At 34.6% G+C, this 17,247-nt stretch overlaps 1 protein-coding gene across 1 annotated transcript in view; it reads right to left on the bottom strand.

The window, feature by feature from the left end:
* The window catches only part of lpin2 (lipin 2), a 93,994-nt gene extending 77,115 nt beyond the window's left edge, over window positions 1-16,879 (bottom strand). Inside the window, exons 1-2 of the mRNA XM_051928889.1 lie at window positions 16,656-16,879; window positions 11,911-12,111 (exon numbers count right to left, since the gene is read on the bottom strand). Coding sequence (XP_051784849.1) covers window positions 11,911-12,111; window positions 16,656-16,742 — 288 coding nt within the window. The 5' untranslated portion in view covers window positions 16,743-16,879. The remainder of the gene's footprint in view (window positions 1-11,910; window positions 12,112-16,655) is intronic.
* Window positions 16,880-17,247: the final 368 nt, after the last annotated feature.

Here is a 17,247-nt window from a genome sequence, read left to right as displayed (position 1 = left end):
ATGGATTTTTCTTATACCGCAACACCGGTTTAAATTGCCTAAACGACGTTCGGAACGTGGCGCAGTGGGAAACTGTTCAAGTGGGGACCTTTTTCACTGCTACACCGCTAAACACAGATTTGTTGCACTAGGGCTCTTTTTCACTGCTACACCACCAAATAGTGGGCGGTAGCATAGGAATGCTGCGTGGTGAAAATGGACAGAGAGCCTGGAGATACTTTAGTTTTAAAAGGTCAGATGTGTAAATACTGTTTCTATACTACTGGATAATACTGCAAGCCAACTTGTACTTGTTTTATTTGTTTTCAATACAGTGTAATGTACCTGGGTACTGTGTAATAGTGTGACGACATGTTTTCAAACCCCGTCATAAGTTATATAGCACATTAAATGCTTTGTGTTAAGTGATTCTTAAACTGACTTCTTCTTGCACTAAGAGGAGGCGCCGGCAGCGAACCCCGCACAGAATACATTCACTTCATGATCTTCCTTCTCTCTGAACATTTAGAATGCTAAAATAAATACTTAATATAATTTTCATGGTGAAATGCATTAAAGCATGCATTAATCATATGGGGGCACGGCGGCGTGCCTGCCTTGCATTTGCATGTTTTTCTTGTGGGTTTACTCGGCACTTCAGTTTCCTTTCAAAGTCATGTAGGATGTGGGGTTTTGTTGTGCTATATTGACCCTGCTAGTGTATGTTTTGCTTATACTCATCCTTTGATGTGCTGGCGACTCGTTCAGAGATGGGCGCAACTCTGAATGGATGGCATAATTAAACATGTATAACGAAGATATTTTTAAAGTTCTGAACACTCTGTGGGCTAAGTTTATAACTAGTTTTAATTTCACAAAGACGTTTATCGTGTGGTGATTGGTTATGTGGAGAAAGAAAAAGGACGGATAGGAACTGGGGTTTTAGTACATCAGATAGAGACAGCACGCGTGCAATAAAGAAAGCCCGCTCAGAAGAACATGCATTGAATTCTGTGTTCGTGTCTCCAACCACCAGATCACAAACCCAACATTTATACAATATTTAAGTTAAACCTGTGTGATACCCATTCATACATCCAGTTTTTTGGAGCCTCATCACACCTGCGATAAAGTTCTCTACACTGAACATAATAGTGCAACTATCAGTAATAATACTATTATTTATTTTATTATTATTTATTAGTTTAAATATTATGCAGTTTAATGATGATAAAGTTGTTTAAAAGTCACTTTAACGTGTCAGTGGACAGAGATTGTTAACATTAACAGAAAGTGTAGTTGGTTTACAAAAAATATTTACTATTTATTCCTTTTCTAAGACATATTCAGTGCAATACAACTTTTGACAAGCACTTCTGGATATTTTACTAAGTCTAAATGCCTCTTTGTATGGTTGAAAATATGTTGTCAAAATTAAGTTTTTGCAAAATTTGTTCAATAAAAAGGTTCTATATTTTGACTGCATCTGTCATGCAATGTGATACCTTCTCCATTAGTGCCACCCCCTTGAAAACTATCACTTTATGGGGCAATGCAAACCTGTATTAATACTTGTGTGCACATTAAAATGTTTTTTTTGTACAATGTACAATACTCTTGACAGTGGAATAGGTTATTCTTAGCCAGTAATTCCAGTGGAAAATGTGGTTAACATCCACTCATGCATGGGGAAAAAAATACCGTTGAATACCGTGAAACCGGGATAATTTAGAAAAATACCGTGATATAGAATTTTGGTCATACAGCCCACCCCTACTATATCATGACAAAAAATGTGAACCCTGTGTCAATTTGTTCTCCATCTCTAGTGGTTGGAGCAGTATTTTTCTGTTAATGTAAAAATTTTATGAATCAGACCACTGGATCCTAGTTAGAAATGGACTCTAAGGAAATACTTAAATTGTAATGATAATTCACAGTGTCATATACAGTAATCCCTCCTCCATCGCGGGGGTTGCGTTCCAGAGCCACCCGCAAAATAAGAAAATCCGCGAAGTAGAAACCATATGTTTATATGGTTATTTTTATATTGTCATGCTTGGGTCACAGATTTGCGCAGAAACACAGGAGGTTGTAGAGAGACAGGAACGTTATTCAAACACTGCAAACAAACATTTGTCTCTTTTTCAAAAGTTTAAACTGTGCTCCATGACAAGACAGAGATGACAGTTCCGTCTCACAATTAAAAGAATGCAAACATATCTTCCTCTTCAAAAGAGTGAGTGTCAGGAGCACAGGCTGTCAGAGAGATAGACAGAAAAGCAAACAAATCAATAGGGCTGCTTTTAAGTATGCGAAGCACCGCGGCACAAAGCTGTTGAAGGCGGCAGCTCACACCCCCTCCGTCAGGAGCAGACAGAGAGAGAGAGAGAGAGAGAGAGAGAGAGAGAGAGACATAGAGAGAGACCGAGTTTGTTTTTCAAGCACAAATCAATACGTGCCCTTCGAGCTTTTAAGTATGCGAAGCACTGTGTAGCATGTCGTTTCAGGAAGCAGCTGCACAAAAGATAGCAACTGAAGATAATCTTTCAGCATTTTTAGACGAGCGTCCGTATCTTCTAGGTGTGCGAACAGCCCCCCTGCTCAATCCCCCTACGTCAGGATCTGAGAAACTCAGCGCAAGAGAGACAGAGAAAAGTAAGCTGGGTAGCTTCTCAGCCATCTGCCAATAGCGTCCCTTGTATGAAATCAACTGGGCAAACCAACTGAGGAAGCATGTACCAGAAATTAAAAGACCCATTGTCCGCAGAAACCCGTGAAGCAGCGAAAAATCCGTGATATATATTTAAATATGCTTACATATAAAATCCGCGATGGAGTGAAGCCGCGAAAGGCGAAGCGCGATATAGCGAGGGATTACTGTATATGTTACTGATTTTGTGTTAAAAGGTCAGTCTAAAATTATTTTACCTATCAAGAAAAATGGTAGGGTTTCAATGATTTCATTACTGCATCCATTCAGGGAAAAAGCATTCCTGTACAAACTTGACATCACATGTAAAAGCTGTAAGCCACTCCACTTAGAAATAGTGTTCTTTTAAACAAATAAGGTAGCTGAAGCTTTGCATAAATATGTGAGTGTATTATCTTTGATATACTGGCATCACACCCAGGGTTAGTACGATTTGCACATGATGTAGAAATAGGTTCTGAATTAATTCACATCTGTAATGAAATAAGCACTCTATGAAATTTGATGGAGGGGTAAATCTAGCTCATAATATCTGAATAAATAATGTAACGTATATGATCATAGCTCTTTTTTATAGGGAAAGGAAACAGAGTAACACAGGAGGAGATGAGCCCTCACACTAGACGAATAAGTGTATCTCCTGATTTCCTCCTTACCAACTAGGACTCTGTCCTGATAAAAACACCCTGGTTGCATGGACTGACTTTACCTTCTAATAGAGTCTAAAAAGATGCCTGGGTTTGGATTACAGCAGTCTGACAACCCCGGTGGGACAAACACCACATGAGTGGACAAAGAGAGTGAAAGAGAAAGGAATAACAAAGCTTTTGTTTGCCATTGCACCCTTATTTTCTCTAGAAAATACCACAACACTAAATACATTTTAATTTCTTGCCAAGTTGCTTGCATGCACATTATCTTCTTTACTAATTATAAAAATCTTTCTTACATAGTGCTCCTTTGATCTCTTATAGAGTTCTTATAATAAGAAATAAATCTGGTGAGTGAAAACAAAGATCTATGTGTTCTTTTTTTGTCTATGTAGTGAGGCTTTTCAACTGTACTGAAGTGGGCAAATCTAAATGAAAATATAGTAATTCATCTACAATAAGTAATTCATCTTGGAACTGTAAAAAGTGGAAACAACTACACAAAAAATGCTTAGTTCAGTAAGCTGAAAAGCATTCAATGCTATGCTGTTTTTAAGAAAATAAACACAAAAGTAAACAGGACAAGCACCACAACAGAAAAGTAAATGGCAGGAAAATAAAAAAAATAAATTCTCAATACAATGAAACTGAAAGGCTAGAGCGAGGACAGTAGCAAAGTGTTCTTTCTTTTTAAATACTTAGTACAATTTGAAAACTCCACTGTTAGGATTCAAATTAAATGTGTTTATGTTAGTGTTACCACATGGCTTTTGGTCACATCCCTGATCAAGGCTGTTCTTGCCTGGTTACTCAGTTTGGCCAGGCAGTAACTCTAGGAAGAGACCTGGAGGTTTCATGCTTCTTCAATTTCACAATTATTGAGGCCACTGCACTCCGAGGGATACTTGAAGCTTTAGAAATGTTAAACGTTGCCTTGATCTATGCCTCACCACAATTTGATCGTGGAGGTCTACAAAGAGTTCCGATTTCTTTTTCTTCGGTTATATTCTTGAATAAAAGCACACTTGTTTTGTTATATGTGTACCTTTTGTGAAAGTGTTTATTTGATATTTGGACTTCAGTCTTCACACATTATATACTTCATCTCAAAATTTTGTCATTAGTACTAGAACATGAAAAATGTTTGTTTTATTCAACATTTATTGCATTTCCTGTCATCGTTGTAGACACGAAACAAACATGAAATGCATGTGTTCCAAATAATGATATATTATTTACCCGATACAACTCCAGGCACTTCACACCCAGATAAACACCCTTGAGCTGGGAGAACCTTTTGCCCGAGTTGAGCTGCGGTGGTGGGGGGATGGGATAGCAGGCTGCTTGTACTGATTGACACATTTGTAAACAAAAGACGGTAATGGAGAGGTGCGAAGGAATATAAGATGGCCCGGAATTACAATTTTTTCAGGGATTCTAGTGTTAACAGGCAAATGAAACAATTGCCCTAAGGTGGATGTTTGAGTAAGTATACTATGAAATAAAGTGCCATCCCATTTAGGATTGGTTTCTGTCCAAACCAAGGTTCAGAAGCCCAAATGAGAAGAAGAGTCACTTTTAGAATTTTATAACAAAAAACTGAAAACCACTGGAGCTGTAAAGTTTACTGGAACCAAGTATTTATTTGAAACAGTTTAGCAGGATTTTTTATATGATACCAACAACAAAGTGTAAACAAAACACATTATTTTCAGTGTGTCATCAACTTTAAAATGACTTTGACATCTTTCGTTAACTTATTGACATATTTTTGGTCAATTTTCTACAGCAGTAATCTACTGTAAATATTTTAGGAGCATTTTTCTTTTTTTTAAGGACTCTGCAAAAAAACTAGACAAAATGGAAGTTATTTCTTGTCTTCTATCAGCTTTATAACAAAAGTGTATATATTTAATCTGCTTTGGGAAGCAAGTATGTAATTTTCTCATTGATGCACATGTGCATTTATCTGGAAAAACAAAACTATAATGTAAATGTTGAACCAATATATTGTATGCTGAAATATCGTGGTTGTCTAAAATTTAATATGGCTACTTGATCAAAACTGCAAATGTAAAATCTGCAATTTACCTGTTCTATGTGTTCAACATCTTTGGAAAGCTTCTCAATGTCTGGACATTTCAAAGACAGTCTGATTCTCAAACAAGACTGAAAATGCTATTTGACGGCTTTAGAGTTTAGTTCATGCTCAAAAAAATCACAGAAATACATTAATGCAAAAATGGACAGGATTCCAAAAGCATACCTCTTCAAGTTACTGCAACTATCAGGTAAAAGACCCAGTACCGAAGACAGATTGGTCCTAGTTTGTAAGTTGCTGCCTTTCTTTCCAGTTGTGATTCTGTGCTAAAGTAGCATGCTGTCTTTCCAATTTCACAAGGTTCTGTTGTTGTGTGCCATGTCCACAGTCCTCATTCTGACTATCTGTGGAAATTGACATGTCCTTAATTTTCTTAATTATATAATTTTTATTTTTTAAATCAGTATGCAGATGTTTCACTATTTTGTTAAAACACTCCTTAATGTATTCAGCATCAGTGAAAGGTGTTCTATGTTTTATAATCTTGTGAGAAGCCACAAAACTGGCAGCAACAAGTTTTAGCTGTTTAATAACATTACATTATTCTATTCAGCTTCAAGTCAGTGATTTCTGCTTTCCTAGCATCTCTAGCCTTATATTTTCAATGGACAATGAATGTTTTGTTGTGAAATTTATTTCAATATTGATTATTTTATTTTTTGAACTTCTGATGAAGTAAATGTAAATGCACATGCCTATGTTCACTCATCTCTAAATACTCTGTCTTTTATTTCTCTCTGTTTTAGCTGACTTATGAGATGATTTGTTCAGATCTGTTTCGACACAGTTTTACTGATAGGCTACTTTACAAAATGTTTTCACACTCTTAAAGATGAAAAGTGGTAATAATTGGAGCAATATTATTCAATATGAACTTCATTAGCTACCAATAATCAATAAAGTAATGTTCTGTATTTTTTGAAGTGCTATGTAGGCTCAGCAGTGTTCTAACCACACCACTGCAAGAAGCATAGACTAAGTCTACTTCAAAGGCAAAAGCAGGCAGCCAAAGAGCAGCTGACAGAGAGGTGCAAAAGGATTTAAGGTGGGCCGGATCTACAAGTTTTTTCGTAGGCTCTGGTAATTCTAGTGTTAAATGCCTTATGATGGTGCAACTACAGACACTGCATAAAATAAGAACTAATTGATCAACAACAAAATGTGGCAAGAAGTGGAAACAAAATGTATTTCACTACTTAAAATTAGAAAAAATCTAATTCTCTTAATGGGGATCTATTACAAAATGTTTTATTAGTATTTTTTTGGTGTGTGGGGATAGAGATTTAAATGTGACCACTGTATTCCACTTTAATTCTTCCCAAAATTAAGCTGCCAGAGTATGTACCTCAGTGACATTTCATCATTTGTTTAATGTATCAGTTTATAGAAATTACTGGAAAAAAACAGTAAACTAGAAGGTCTTGAGGAAATGAGGGAATGGTCTTGAGGAAATGAGGGAATGGTTTAGAGACTTCATGCCATAAGAAAACAAAACGTAAATAAAAAGTACATAATTTTGATTTATTAGAGTAAAAAAATACAAAATCAATCTTATTTAAATGAATCCTCACTATTTCTTAATAAGCTCTTATTCTCATGCGATTAATAACTGTGTATTCAGTCAATACTTCTTTATGTGGCCATAATGTGATAGCACTGTGTGGTTGCAAACTTTGAGCATAACAGCTCAGTCTATAGCATAAACTACTTAGTCACTCACACAAGGTCAGAAATTGTTTAGTAATGTATGTAGCACACTGACTATGTGAAAAATATCCACACACCAACATAAAATTTTCTTAGATTTTTCAACAAATAGGCAACACTACAGGTGTTATATTAGAAGAATTGTAACCAAAACGTTGGCAGCAGTGTTGTGTTCATCTGGGAATGGTGGGACGGAGAATGAAGAGAATCTGTTAAAGATGATGACTGAAATGATCATCTGGTAAAGATATAGACTAAAGAGAACACTGCTTCACAACTGGAAATTTGATACTTAGGATTATGTATGAGAATTGCTGTATTATGTATGTTATACTACCTATGTGACCTGTCGAAAAGAGATAATAAAATAAATTTTAAAATATTTGTTATCCCTTACATATTTGTACTTTTAGCGCCATTCCTTGGTGTCCTCATGTATCTGGACCTCTCTTTATTACTTTCCCATAAAGCCTGCTTTTCAGATGCTGTCATTTTGAGGTGACTAGCTCACCTCCCATCTGCTATTATACTTCCTGCCTTTGAAGGAAACTCATATCGTAGTTCTTATGCCTTTACTCCTCCTCGTGTGTTCAACGCATGCACTTCCGCTTTTGATCGTGTCATCAAAGCCAAATAGACAAATCACACCAAACTCAAAACGACCAATCAAATTGCTTTAAGGGACAAGACACATAGACCTTAGTGTTTTATTATGTAGTAGATAGATGAGCACAGGATTACTAATATCAGAAAAAGAAATCAACTAATGGCTCTTACTGATTTCTTAAATTAAAAGTTATTCCAAACCACATTATGATTGTCAAAATCAAACTAAATAGGGTAGTTGTAGCAAAAAGCATTTGTTTCGAATACATTATAAGATGATTTCTCTCAATATTCAACTTTTTGTGGATTGTCAATCTCTGTGCCGCATACACAGTAACATTTTAAGTACAAAATCTTAAATAACTTTTTTTCATTTAACAGCAACATCCCCTATACACAGGCAACATAAGCTCTAACAGGCTACCAACAATATATGTGCAGTACATATATAGTAAAAAGACTAGTGAAGCCTTTCAACATTGGTTAGCACAGAAAGTTGACACTCAGATAAAGTTGCTTAAAGATAGAAAAGATACTTCATGAACATTAGACTAGAGGGCCTCACTGAAGATAGCACAGTGTAATAATGTTGATATGTTTTTTGGTATACTTTAGTAACCATAGAGGATAAATAATATTTTCGCATGATTATGCCTATATATAAAATGCCAGTTGTGGGCTGAGAACAAATATGATTCACCAGTTTAACTTTATAGAAAGCTAAAGGCTGATCCTAGCACCAAATTAACCCTTGTACATTCTTTACCAATTAAACAGAAAAAATAAGATTTTAAAGCAGGTAAAAGAAAAGTATAAGTTTGTATGCAATAATTAAGCACAGGAGTCCCAAGTAGTTTATTAGAGCTCATTACAACAGGCAGCATACTAAATGATAGAAATAAATATCAAACTGGTCTGAAACATTCTCTAGATTCAGTTAAACTAGGATTTTTCATAATGCATACATTATAGATGAAGGCACCCAATACTACATCTTATTAAGATTTGATACATCTTTTTCTTTGGCTTCTATTGAAAGGAAAAATATCCTATGAAGTAATCACCTAACATAAAGTAATCATTTACTAAAATACACAAAACATTATCGATGGTTTGGCATGTTCAATGAATGGAGGACAACATTAATGAGCTGCCTACCAGATTCCAAAAATAAACTTGAATCGATCCTTCAAAGTGAATTTAGTTTTTGAATTTTTGGTAAAATAGGATATTATTTTCCTATTGAATTTTTGTAGGTGTTGAGGAACGCATCTTGCTTAGCAAGATGAGTATCCCAGAAGTGCAGTATGACCTATCACAATGGGTTTATAGGATCATTATTGTCACATGTACAGAGTACAGTGAAATTCTTACTAGCATGTGATAATCAGCACACATAAAGCTGCCACTCTCTGTCAGATTTCTTATTAAGCAATAATGTCCTATGTGGTCTTACTCCAAAATGAGTTGTTAGAGGATTTAGGCTATTGTCTAATAAGTAAGAAAATATAGGGTCCAAATAGAAGAAGTTCATAACAATTATGACCCAATGAAGCAGGCACCTAGATGGCAACTCTCACAACTAGGGTCATGATCTGGATACATTTGAATAGTGTATGTTGAGAGAAAATTGCATGAAGTATGATTATTCAGGTATTCCACCCTTTATATATCTCTAAGAAGAGTTTCTTATCTTGAGCAAACTTCCATTTATTACCTAAAGATCTAAAGGAAGCTTCCAATTCACTCTCTCAGCCTTACTACAGGTGCATTCTTTATAAAATTGGTATAATTGGGAAATCTTTGTTTACAAAGCTAGAAATTATTATTTCTATAATAGATAGTGAAGAAAATTTAGGAAAGTTGTTCACGTATTTTACAGCAATGTTTACTAACTGTATGTAGTAGAAATGTTTTAAGGAAAGATTATATTTGAGGTACAGTTGTTTATAAGATGCAAATATATTGTCAGAACACAAGGCTCTAAAGTTCTCAAGATAATATTGTTGAAATTATTTTTTAATGGACACACAATTCAGTGATTGACAGTATTTATTTATGTAATGTTTACTTGTCATGAAAGACAGTAATACTTGATTAAAAACACTGTCACTAACATTTTCAGAAATGTAGCTCAAGTAAGTAAAATATTCAACCATGTAAAATAACTTTCATGTTAAACAGTAAACATTTCTCACACAGATCCAGTCTTAATATCCCTGAATATGAGACCATTATTCTACATTGTCTTCATTGGTACAGCGCCACTCCTACAGAAGTTTGACCTCAGTGCCATATCATAATATTGCATTTAACTGCATTATTTACAAAAGCCTGCAAGTTTGAGTCTTTAAGGACTGGGGTTCAATCCCAAATAGGAGACAAGTTAGGAAGGAAGTTTAATTCCAAATTGTTCAGTGCCTTTGATACTTAGTTAAATCCAGATCTAATTAAAATTAAACATTTAAAAATATAGATAAAGAACTTTTTTAAAATGTGAAAAGGATTGTCTGCATAACATCTGGATGCAATCTTCAAAATAGTTCTCCACATAAATTTTTAGGAATAAAAATACAAAACTGAAAAAATTCTTAACAGTGGCACATAGGAGAAAGTAAAAAAGTATAGCACACGAAGGAGTGGAAAGGTGCTTGCTCATATCCCATGATAACAAAACACAGTCTCTATGGCCCAGGATGTTTATAAGGGTTTATAATAAAGTTTAACTCTAAAATTCTCTCTGACTTTTGCCACACAAAAAAGCACCTGGAGCTCAAGTTCAAATATGAAGTTTATTCCATATATTATACATTGTGTATTTAGGAAAAACAGAAAAATAACATTGTGTAGTAAGCATACAATGGTCACAAACATTTCCACCTTCAAGTACTGAATCTCCTAAACTGGTAAATAAAAGATATTATTTAAATAAAAAGAAATTAAGTTACTCTGAAGAATAATAAAATATTCCTAACAGCTTAACACACTGGCTACAAGAACAAAGACACTCTTACTACACTTTTATAAATCTTTAAACAATGTATGTGTGAGCTACAGTTATGGGAAACTGCACTTAATTCATTAAATTGCTTCCTGGAGTTACAAAGGCTATTTCAAAAACAATCACATGGCTCCACCATCATGCAGACCATAAACTACATTAATTTATCTTTTACAAGTAATCCTTCATATGTTGGCTGGAATTTGTTTCAGTGGAATACAACACAGGCACACTAATTCAGTTTGAAATGCTGGGTTACTTTAAACCTTCTTTCACAAGAGTACTGACTTTGCTGCTAGGTAACCATGAAAGAACAGTAACGCCCATGAATATTAATAACCCACCCTCCCTTCTCCTTTTAAGAAGGCACAAGTACTTCCTCCAGACTCTCTGCTTCAGATGAAGTGTAGCCAATGTAGCTGATGCACAACCAAATTCATAATATGCCGTAAATGCAAATAACACTCACAGGACCTGGATATTCAAAAGACATATTCAAAATGTGCTGTGCCTCTTGTGCAATGTCATTTGCCTCTAATACACATGACTGCTGTCAGTTTAAAAATTAACCATGACTGATCTTGGTAAAGTATAAGCAAATTATCAATTTAAAAATTTATTTTCTCTAGATATTTCATCATAATACTTATTACCTTATAGTATTAATGGTGCAACTTACAATCGGCTGTCCTTGCAGAATATGACACTTAACACTAATCATACCATGTTAATGTAGTACCCTGTAACTGTACATTACTGATTTGATCTGTTGTAATATGCACACAGTGCAGTGTATAACATACCTGTGTACAATAATAAACCCTTCATATTCTAAGTGAATTTTTAGTGTTTATTGTAATTCCATGATTTGATTTGTACAACATCATCTGATAGATCTTAATACATAAAAGAAAGCAATATGTAACAGTAAAAAAACAAGGTTCAAAGCTGATATAGTGTATCATTTTTAATTAGTTATTAATTCTATAATGTACATAATCTACATAATAACTATCAGTACTAAAGTGACATTATCTAAACATTTTTTTCTATCATCTCACAGACACCAAGATGACAAATTACAATTCTGTCACAGCTCTATTATCTTGAAAACTCAAAGACAGGCATATTCAGTTCAGTGCTTTGTACATACCACTTTTTCCTTTGAGCGCAACACTCCCAGCTTTCCAAATCGGACATGAAAAGGTGAGCACTGATATGTGCCATCTTGCTGTCTGACGACTATTACATCAATGCACCCTGAAAGGGTGGCCTGATTGATTCCTTTGCAGAGCTCCCTCACTGTGACCAGAACCTGGCCAGCTAGTTGTCCAACATAGTTCATTGTCTCTATCTGTAAGAAAAGAAACATGCATAAAAAAATCACCAAAATGGCAGCAACACAGTAAGAAAATATGTCTGCTTTCATCTGGCTTCTGCATGCTGTCAAGGCATTAAGTGGTGTGCATCCCAAAAGATAGGTGCAAGCAATGAATAAAAAAGTCACCGATCTTTGTGATTCATTGTAAGTCTTGCTTGAAGAACACCACCTTTAGTAAACAACTCAGTTGCTTCTCTACCCAAATCATGACAGTCCTTGCCAAAAAGCCACATTAAGTTCAATATAAAAAGGGTCACATGATGCTTACATCTTTTACATCGAGCTACAGCATCTTTCACAGCAGCCTTCATTCACAGCTCCATTGTAGCATTCCTTGGCTAACTAGAAAAAACTACTTAATAAACAAATCAAGTACAATCCCTTTTGCATCCTTTCCCACAAACCACTTACTATGGCTACATTAAAAAGGCAAGACTTGTCTCTGCTTCAAAAATAAGTGAATTTAAAGGACTAAATAAATTGAATACTATGTCCAGTTACAGGATGAAAGCAGAAATAGTTTCAAAGCTCTAATATATTAATAAAAAATAACAATGCATTCATATTTTTATTTTCTATGTAAAGCTAAAAGGGGAGAGTTGTGACTTATGAATAAAAACAAGGTACAGATTAAAGCTACAATGCTACAATAAATAAGATGCTTTATGGTAATTGTTTTTTTATTAATATTTGTTTCTTGCCAAAATCATTGATGCTTTTTATACTGCAATCTGTTTATTTCTTTGATTTGTACTGATCACAACAAGTGTCATAACAGCACTCTCATTAAAATTTTCAGTAATGCAACTGAAGAAACAAAAGATACAACCATAGAAAATAATTTTTATTTCTTACAGTAGGCATTTTCCACATTCAGTCTTAATTTATTCTGTTAGCTTGGATATAAACATACTTAATTGAACATTGTCTTCACCAGAACAGTGCCACCCCTACCAGTTTAAACTCACTGCCTCAACATAATATTGTTGTTAACTGCATTAAAAAACACTAAGTTTGTTTCTGTGTGGTGACAACACTGCTTTTAAGAACTGCCTTTTAAGAACTGGGTTTCAATCCAAGGTAGAAGACAAATAAAAGAGAAGGCTTAATTCTGAAGTGTTTTGTGCCTTTAATACCTTGGCAAAAGCAAATCCAAATTAAATCAAAAACAAAAATATAAGTAAAGCACTTTTTACAACGTGAAGGATTATCTAAATAACATCTGGATGCAATCTTTTGAATAGCTCACCAAATAGATTCTTCTAAGAGTAAAAATACAAAACTGAAAAAATTCTTCAACAGCAGTGCATAAGAGAAAGTAAACCAGTATATCACATCAACAAAAAAAAGGTGGCTGCTCACATCTTCTGAGTGTCTGAAAATGTGTGTCATCACAGATGACAAATAACGGTCAATGGCCTAAGCTGTTCATAAGGGTTTACAATAAAGTTTTAGCACTGAAACTCTCTAACTTCTGTTATACAAAAGGAGAAACTCCAGGAACTCAAATTATCAGCTGGAGCACTGGTTTAAGCCATATGAAAAAAATGTGGTTGCATGAAGGTATACACATACTTATGGTTCTTAGCTTTAATAAAACATAATCATTGAATAAAATCAACAAAGTTATGTTGATAGTGGAACATGGCTGTCTTACAAATTAGATATTTCAGACAAACATGAATTAACTTATTTATATTCAGGAAGTTGCAATGAATGATTTGTTAGGAAATGTAAACAAAATCTTAACAAGATTACTAAATAAAGGAAGGTCGTCTCCTATTTTCTGTATTTTTCTCTACCTCATATATATACTGTAGAACATAAATGGAAGAAAAACCCATGCAGACACTGGGGGAACTTTCAGATTCCACACGGAGAACATCTGGTAATGGGATCCAAACACAAGACACTGGATTCTTAAGGTGGTAGTGCCATAAGGCAGTGGTCCCCAACCTTTTTGACAGCATGGACCACTTTACTAGAAGCAAAATTTTCCAGGGACCGGTGGTTAGGGGGTGCGAGGCATGGGGTTTGGATGTGGGGGGTTGAGGATTCGGGGTGGGTTCATAGGGCAGTTTTATACACAATTTACATTACATTTCTACTACTATTAAGTTATTAAGCAGTTCGCATACATTTGCAACCCGAGATTTTTCTTCTTTTTTTGCATATAACAAAGACATATGTATTGCATTTGTCATTCCAACAGATTGCACATCACAAACATTAACACTGATATCGTTTTTTCGTGTCTGCCAATTCTATAGGAGGGTGACAATGAGTTAAATTCCAATGGATGTTTATCAAATGTTGACAAGCAATAAGGAAAAGGTATCACTGGAAACCACAGAAAACAAAAACAGCAAAAAAAAAAAAAAACAGTACGAGGAAAGTTCGAAGAAATAATTTTTTTTTACAATGTTTCTATTTGGGGATTGTTGTGCAAATGTGCACAACTGAGCTGCGACCACAGATCTAACTGCTCTCTGGATGATTCATTCAAGCATTTCAAGGTCACTTCGTTGCAATAAAAGTATCTGCTGAATGTACTTCGTAGTAACGAGATTTCTATAGACTTGTGTAATATGGGGAAAATGTTGGGACAATCACGATACTTTGTTGTAATACTCTCTCACCTCGGTCTCTCTCCTCTCTCTGCGCTGCTGCAAAGCCCCGCCTGCCAAGCGTTCTGAAAAGTCTGAGCGAGTCTCCGTTGCCGGCAGTTCTCCCCGATAGTGGGCCGCGGACCGGGGGTTGGGGACCCCTGCCATAAGGGATGCATACTTATGCAATCATTAATTTTGTGTTTTATATTTGTAACTAATTTAGATCACTTTGCAGTTACCTGTTTTCATTTTGACATTAAAGAGTCTTTGTTGATCAATATTGACTCAATATTGTTTGATAATAAAATGTGAAAATTTTCAAAAGGGTGAATTTTTTTTATAGGCACTGCAAAACTCTACTGCCTACTGTGGTGCCCAGGAATGTGTTGAAAACATAATTTAATCTACAAAAAGAGCCTTAAGCTTCAACTACTTGCATATTGTATGAGAAGTGTGTTATTAATCAGGACAGACACTGAAAAAGTTTACAATGTTCAGTTTAAAAAAAGAAATACTGTCATTAAGGCTATAAACAATTGAACTTTGAAGATGCCATCTGCATGCTGATCATAAATGTACTTTAAGTGTGTTGGATTTAATGATAATTTTACCCAGGATACTGGATAAGAATAAAAAAAAACAACACACACACACAAAATGCTGTACTTTTAAGAAAATGAGCAGTTCTCTCCTGCAGATATATGCTCCATCTCAATAAAGCCTTTGTGCTTAGGACTTATAGTTTGCAAGCAATTATTATATCAAGGCACCTATTTAAGTTAAAAGAATCTCACCTTTAACCACAGACCAAAAAAAAAACAAAGCTGTACAATAACATATAGATAGATAGATAGATAGATAGATAGATAGATAGATAGATAGATAGATAGATAGATAGATAGATAGATAGATAGATAGATAGATAGATAGATAGATAGATAGATAACATATAGGCTAGTTTTCTGCCACAGTCATAATTAGTTTACTTACTAATAAAAAGCAAACGTCCTAATAGAAACACACTATTAAAAAGAGCATTATCCCACTGTGTTCTGCAATATAAATTAATCTTAAACTAAACCAGGTAAACATTTCCATAAAAAAAGGCTGAAAAGGTGTATAAACAAAAACTGTTAAGTGCACAGGTTACCATTTCCTGTGTCATGTGATCTTGGAGAAATTTCTTTTTCACCAATTACTCTCAATACTGGTCTCTGACTATTGCTTTAGCTGATTAATTCCTTTTATCCATTTATTTATTTAATCTAGCAAAGCTTCATTTAATGTGCACATTATTCCACAAAGGTAGGAAAGATGTACAGTATGCATATAGTCAAGTAACCTTTCTTAATCAGACTTGTTTTGTTTCCATCCTCCATCACAGAAATGAAGTAGTCATTTTCTTTAGTGTTGTTCCCTAGAATGCTTACTTATTTGTGTATCCCTTGTTATCTAGATTAGTTGGGAGGGGATAAAAAGTGAAACAATTAAAAAAGTAAATTGACTGTAAATTAAAAAGTATACTAAAACAGATGTAAAAATATTAAATGGCTTAGAAATACACATTTTCATGTACTTTTCTAATAAGAAAAGATATAATTAAACAAGGTGTACAAGTAAGAAGAAAAAATGTTATATAATCAACATTATGGATAAAATATAAGCTAATGCAAGAAGTGGAACTGTAAGGACAAAGGTTGAGAAAATGTATATAATATACAAAATATACAGCATCAACATTTTTTTGAATCTGGCATTCATAAGAATATATAAATAGAAGGATATTTTATTATGTTTAGCTGTAATACTCAAAGAAAATATAATATTAAAGAACAGCATTATTTTTCCATTTCTGGTGCAGCTAATACTGAAAACTATGACAGTCTACTATGTCTTATAGTAACTCACCAAGGTCCAAGATGATTTAACTGGCAAAAAAGAAGGATCATCAATGCTGCTGTTCAAATAATCATTGTTATCATCTGGTAAAATCATTTTCCCTTCAGTAAGTTTAGCAAGATTTCAAATGTGATAAAAAGGTCTTTTAAAAAAATTCCTCTGTGCAGATGTGGGCCAAAACTGACAAAGAAAAGAATGTCCTACTGCTACTGTGGGTAAAAACAGATATGCAAACTTAAATGTCAGCAAACTGTTTAATGATTATGAAATTTAAAGACTTTAAAGGCAAGTGACATAAACACTGTTCCAAGAGCCAATGAAAGTTTGTTAAAAGCTGCCTTCATCCTAATAGATAAGAGACTCCTGGAAACACCGCTCTTTACTGATAGGGGCAGTATCTGACCTTGCACCTAGTCACATGCTACTGGCAGAAGACTCATTGCTGTAGCAGAGGCACAAGCTAAGTGGTTAATGATTCTCCAAACTGGCAGGTGGCTGCAGCAGTTGCTTTTCTTTTTTTGATGTAGTACTAGGGTGTTGTACCGTGTTAGCCATTATGAATGTAGTGAAAAGTCAAGCAAAATGACACCTTTTATTGGTT

This window comes from Erpetoichthys calabaricus, chromosome 6 (assembly GCF_900747795.2).
Source record: "Erpetoichthys calabaricus chromosome 6, fErpCal1.3, whole genome shotgun sequence".
Lineage (NCBI taxonomy): Eukaryota > Metazoa > Chordata > Cladistia > Polypteriformes > Polypteridae > Erpetoichthys > Erpetoichthys calabaricus.
This window is presented reverse-complemented; position numbering and strand designations above follow the sequence as displayed.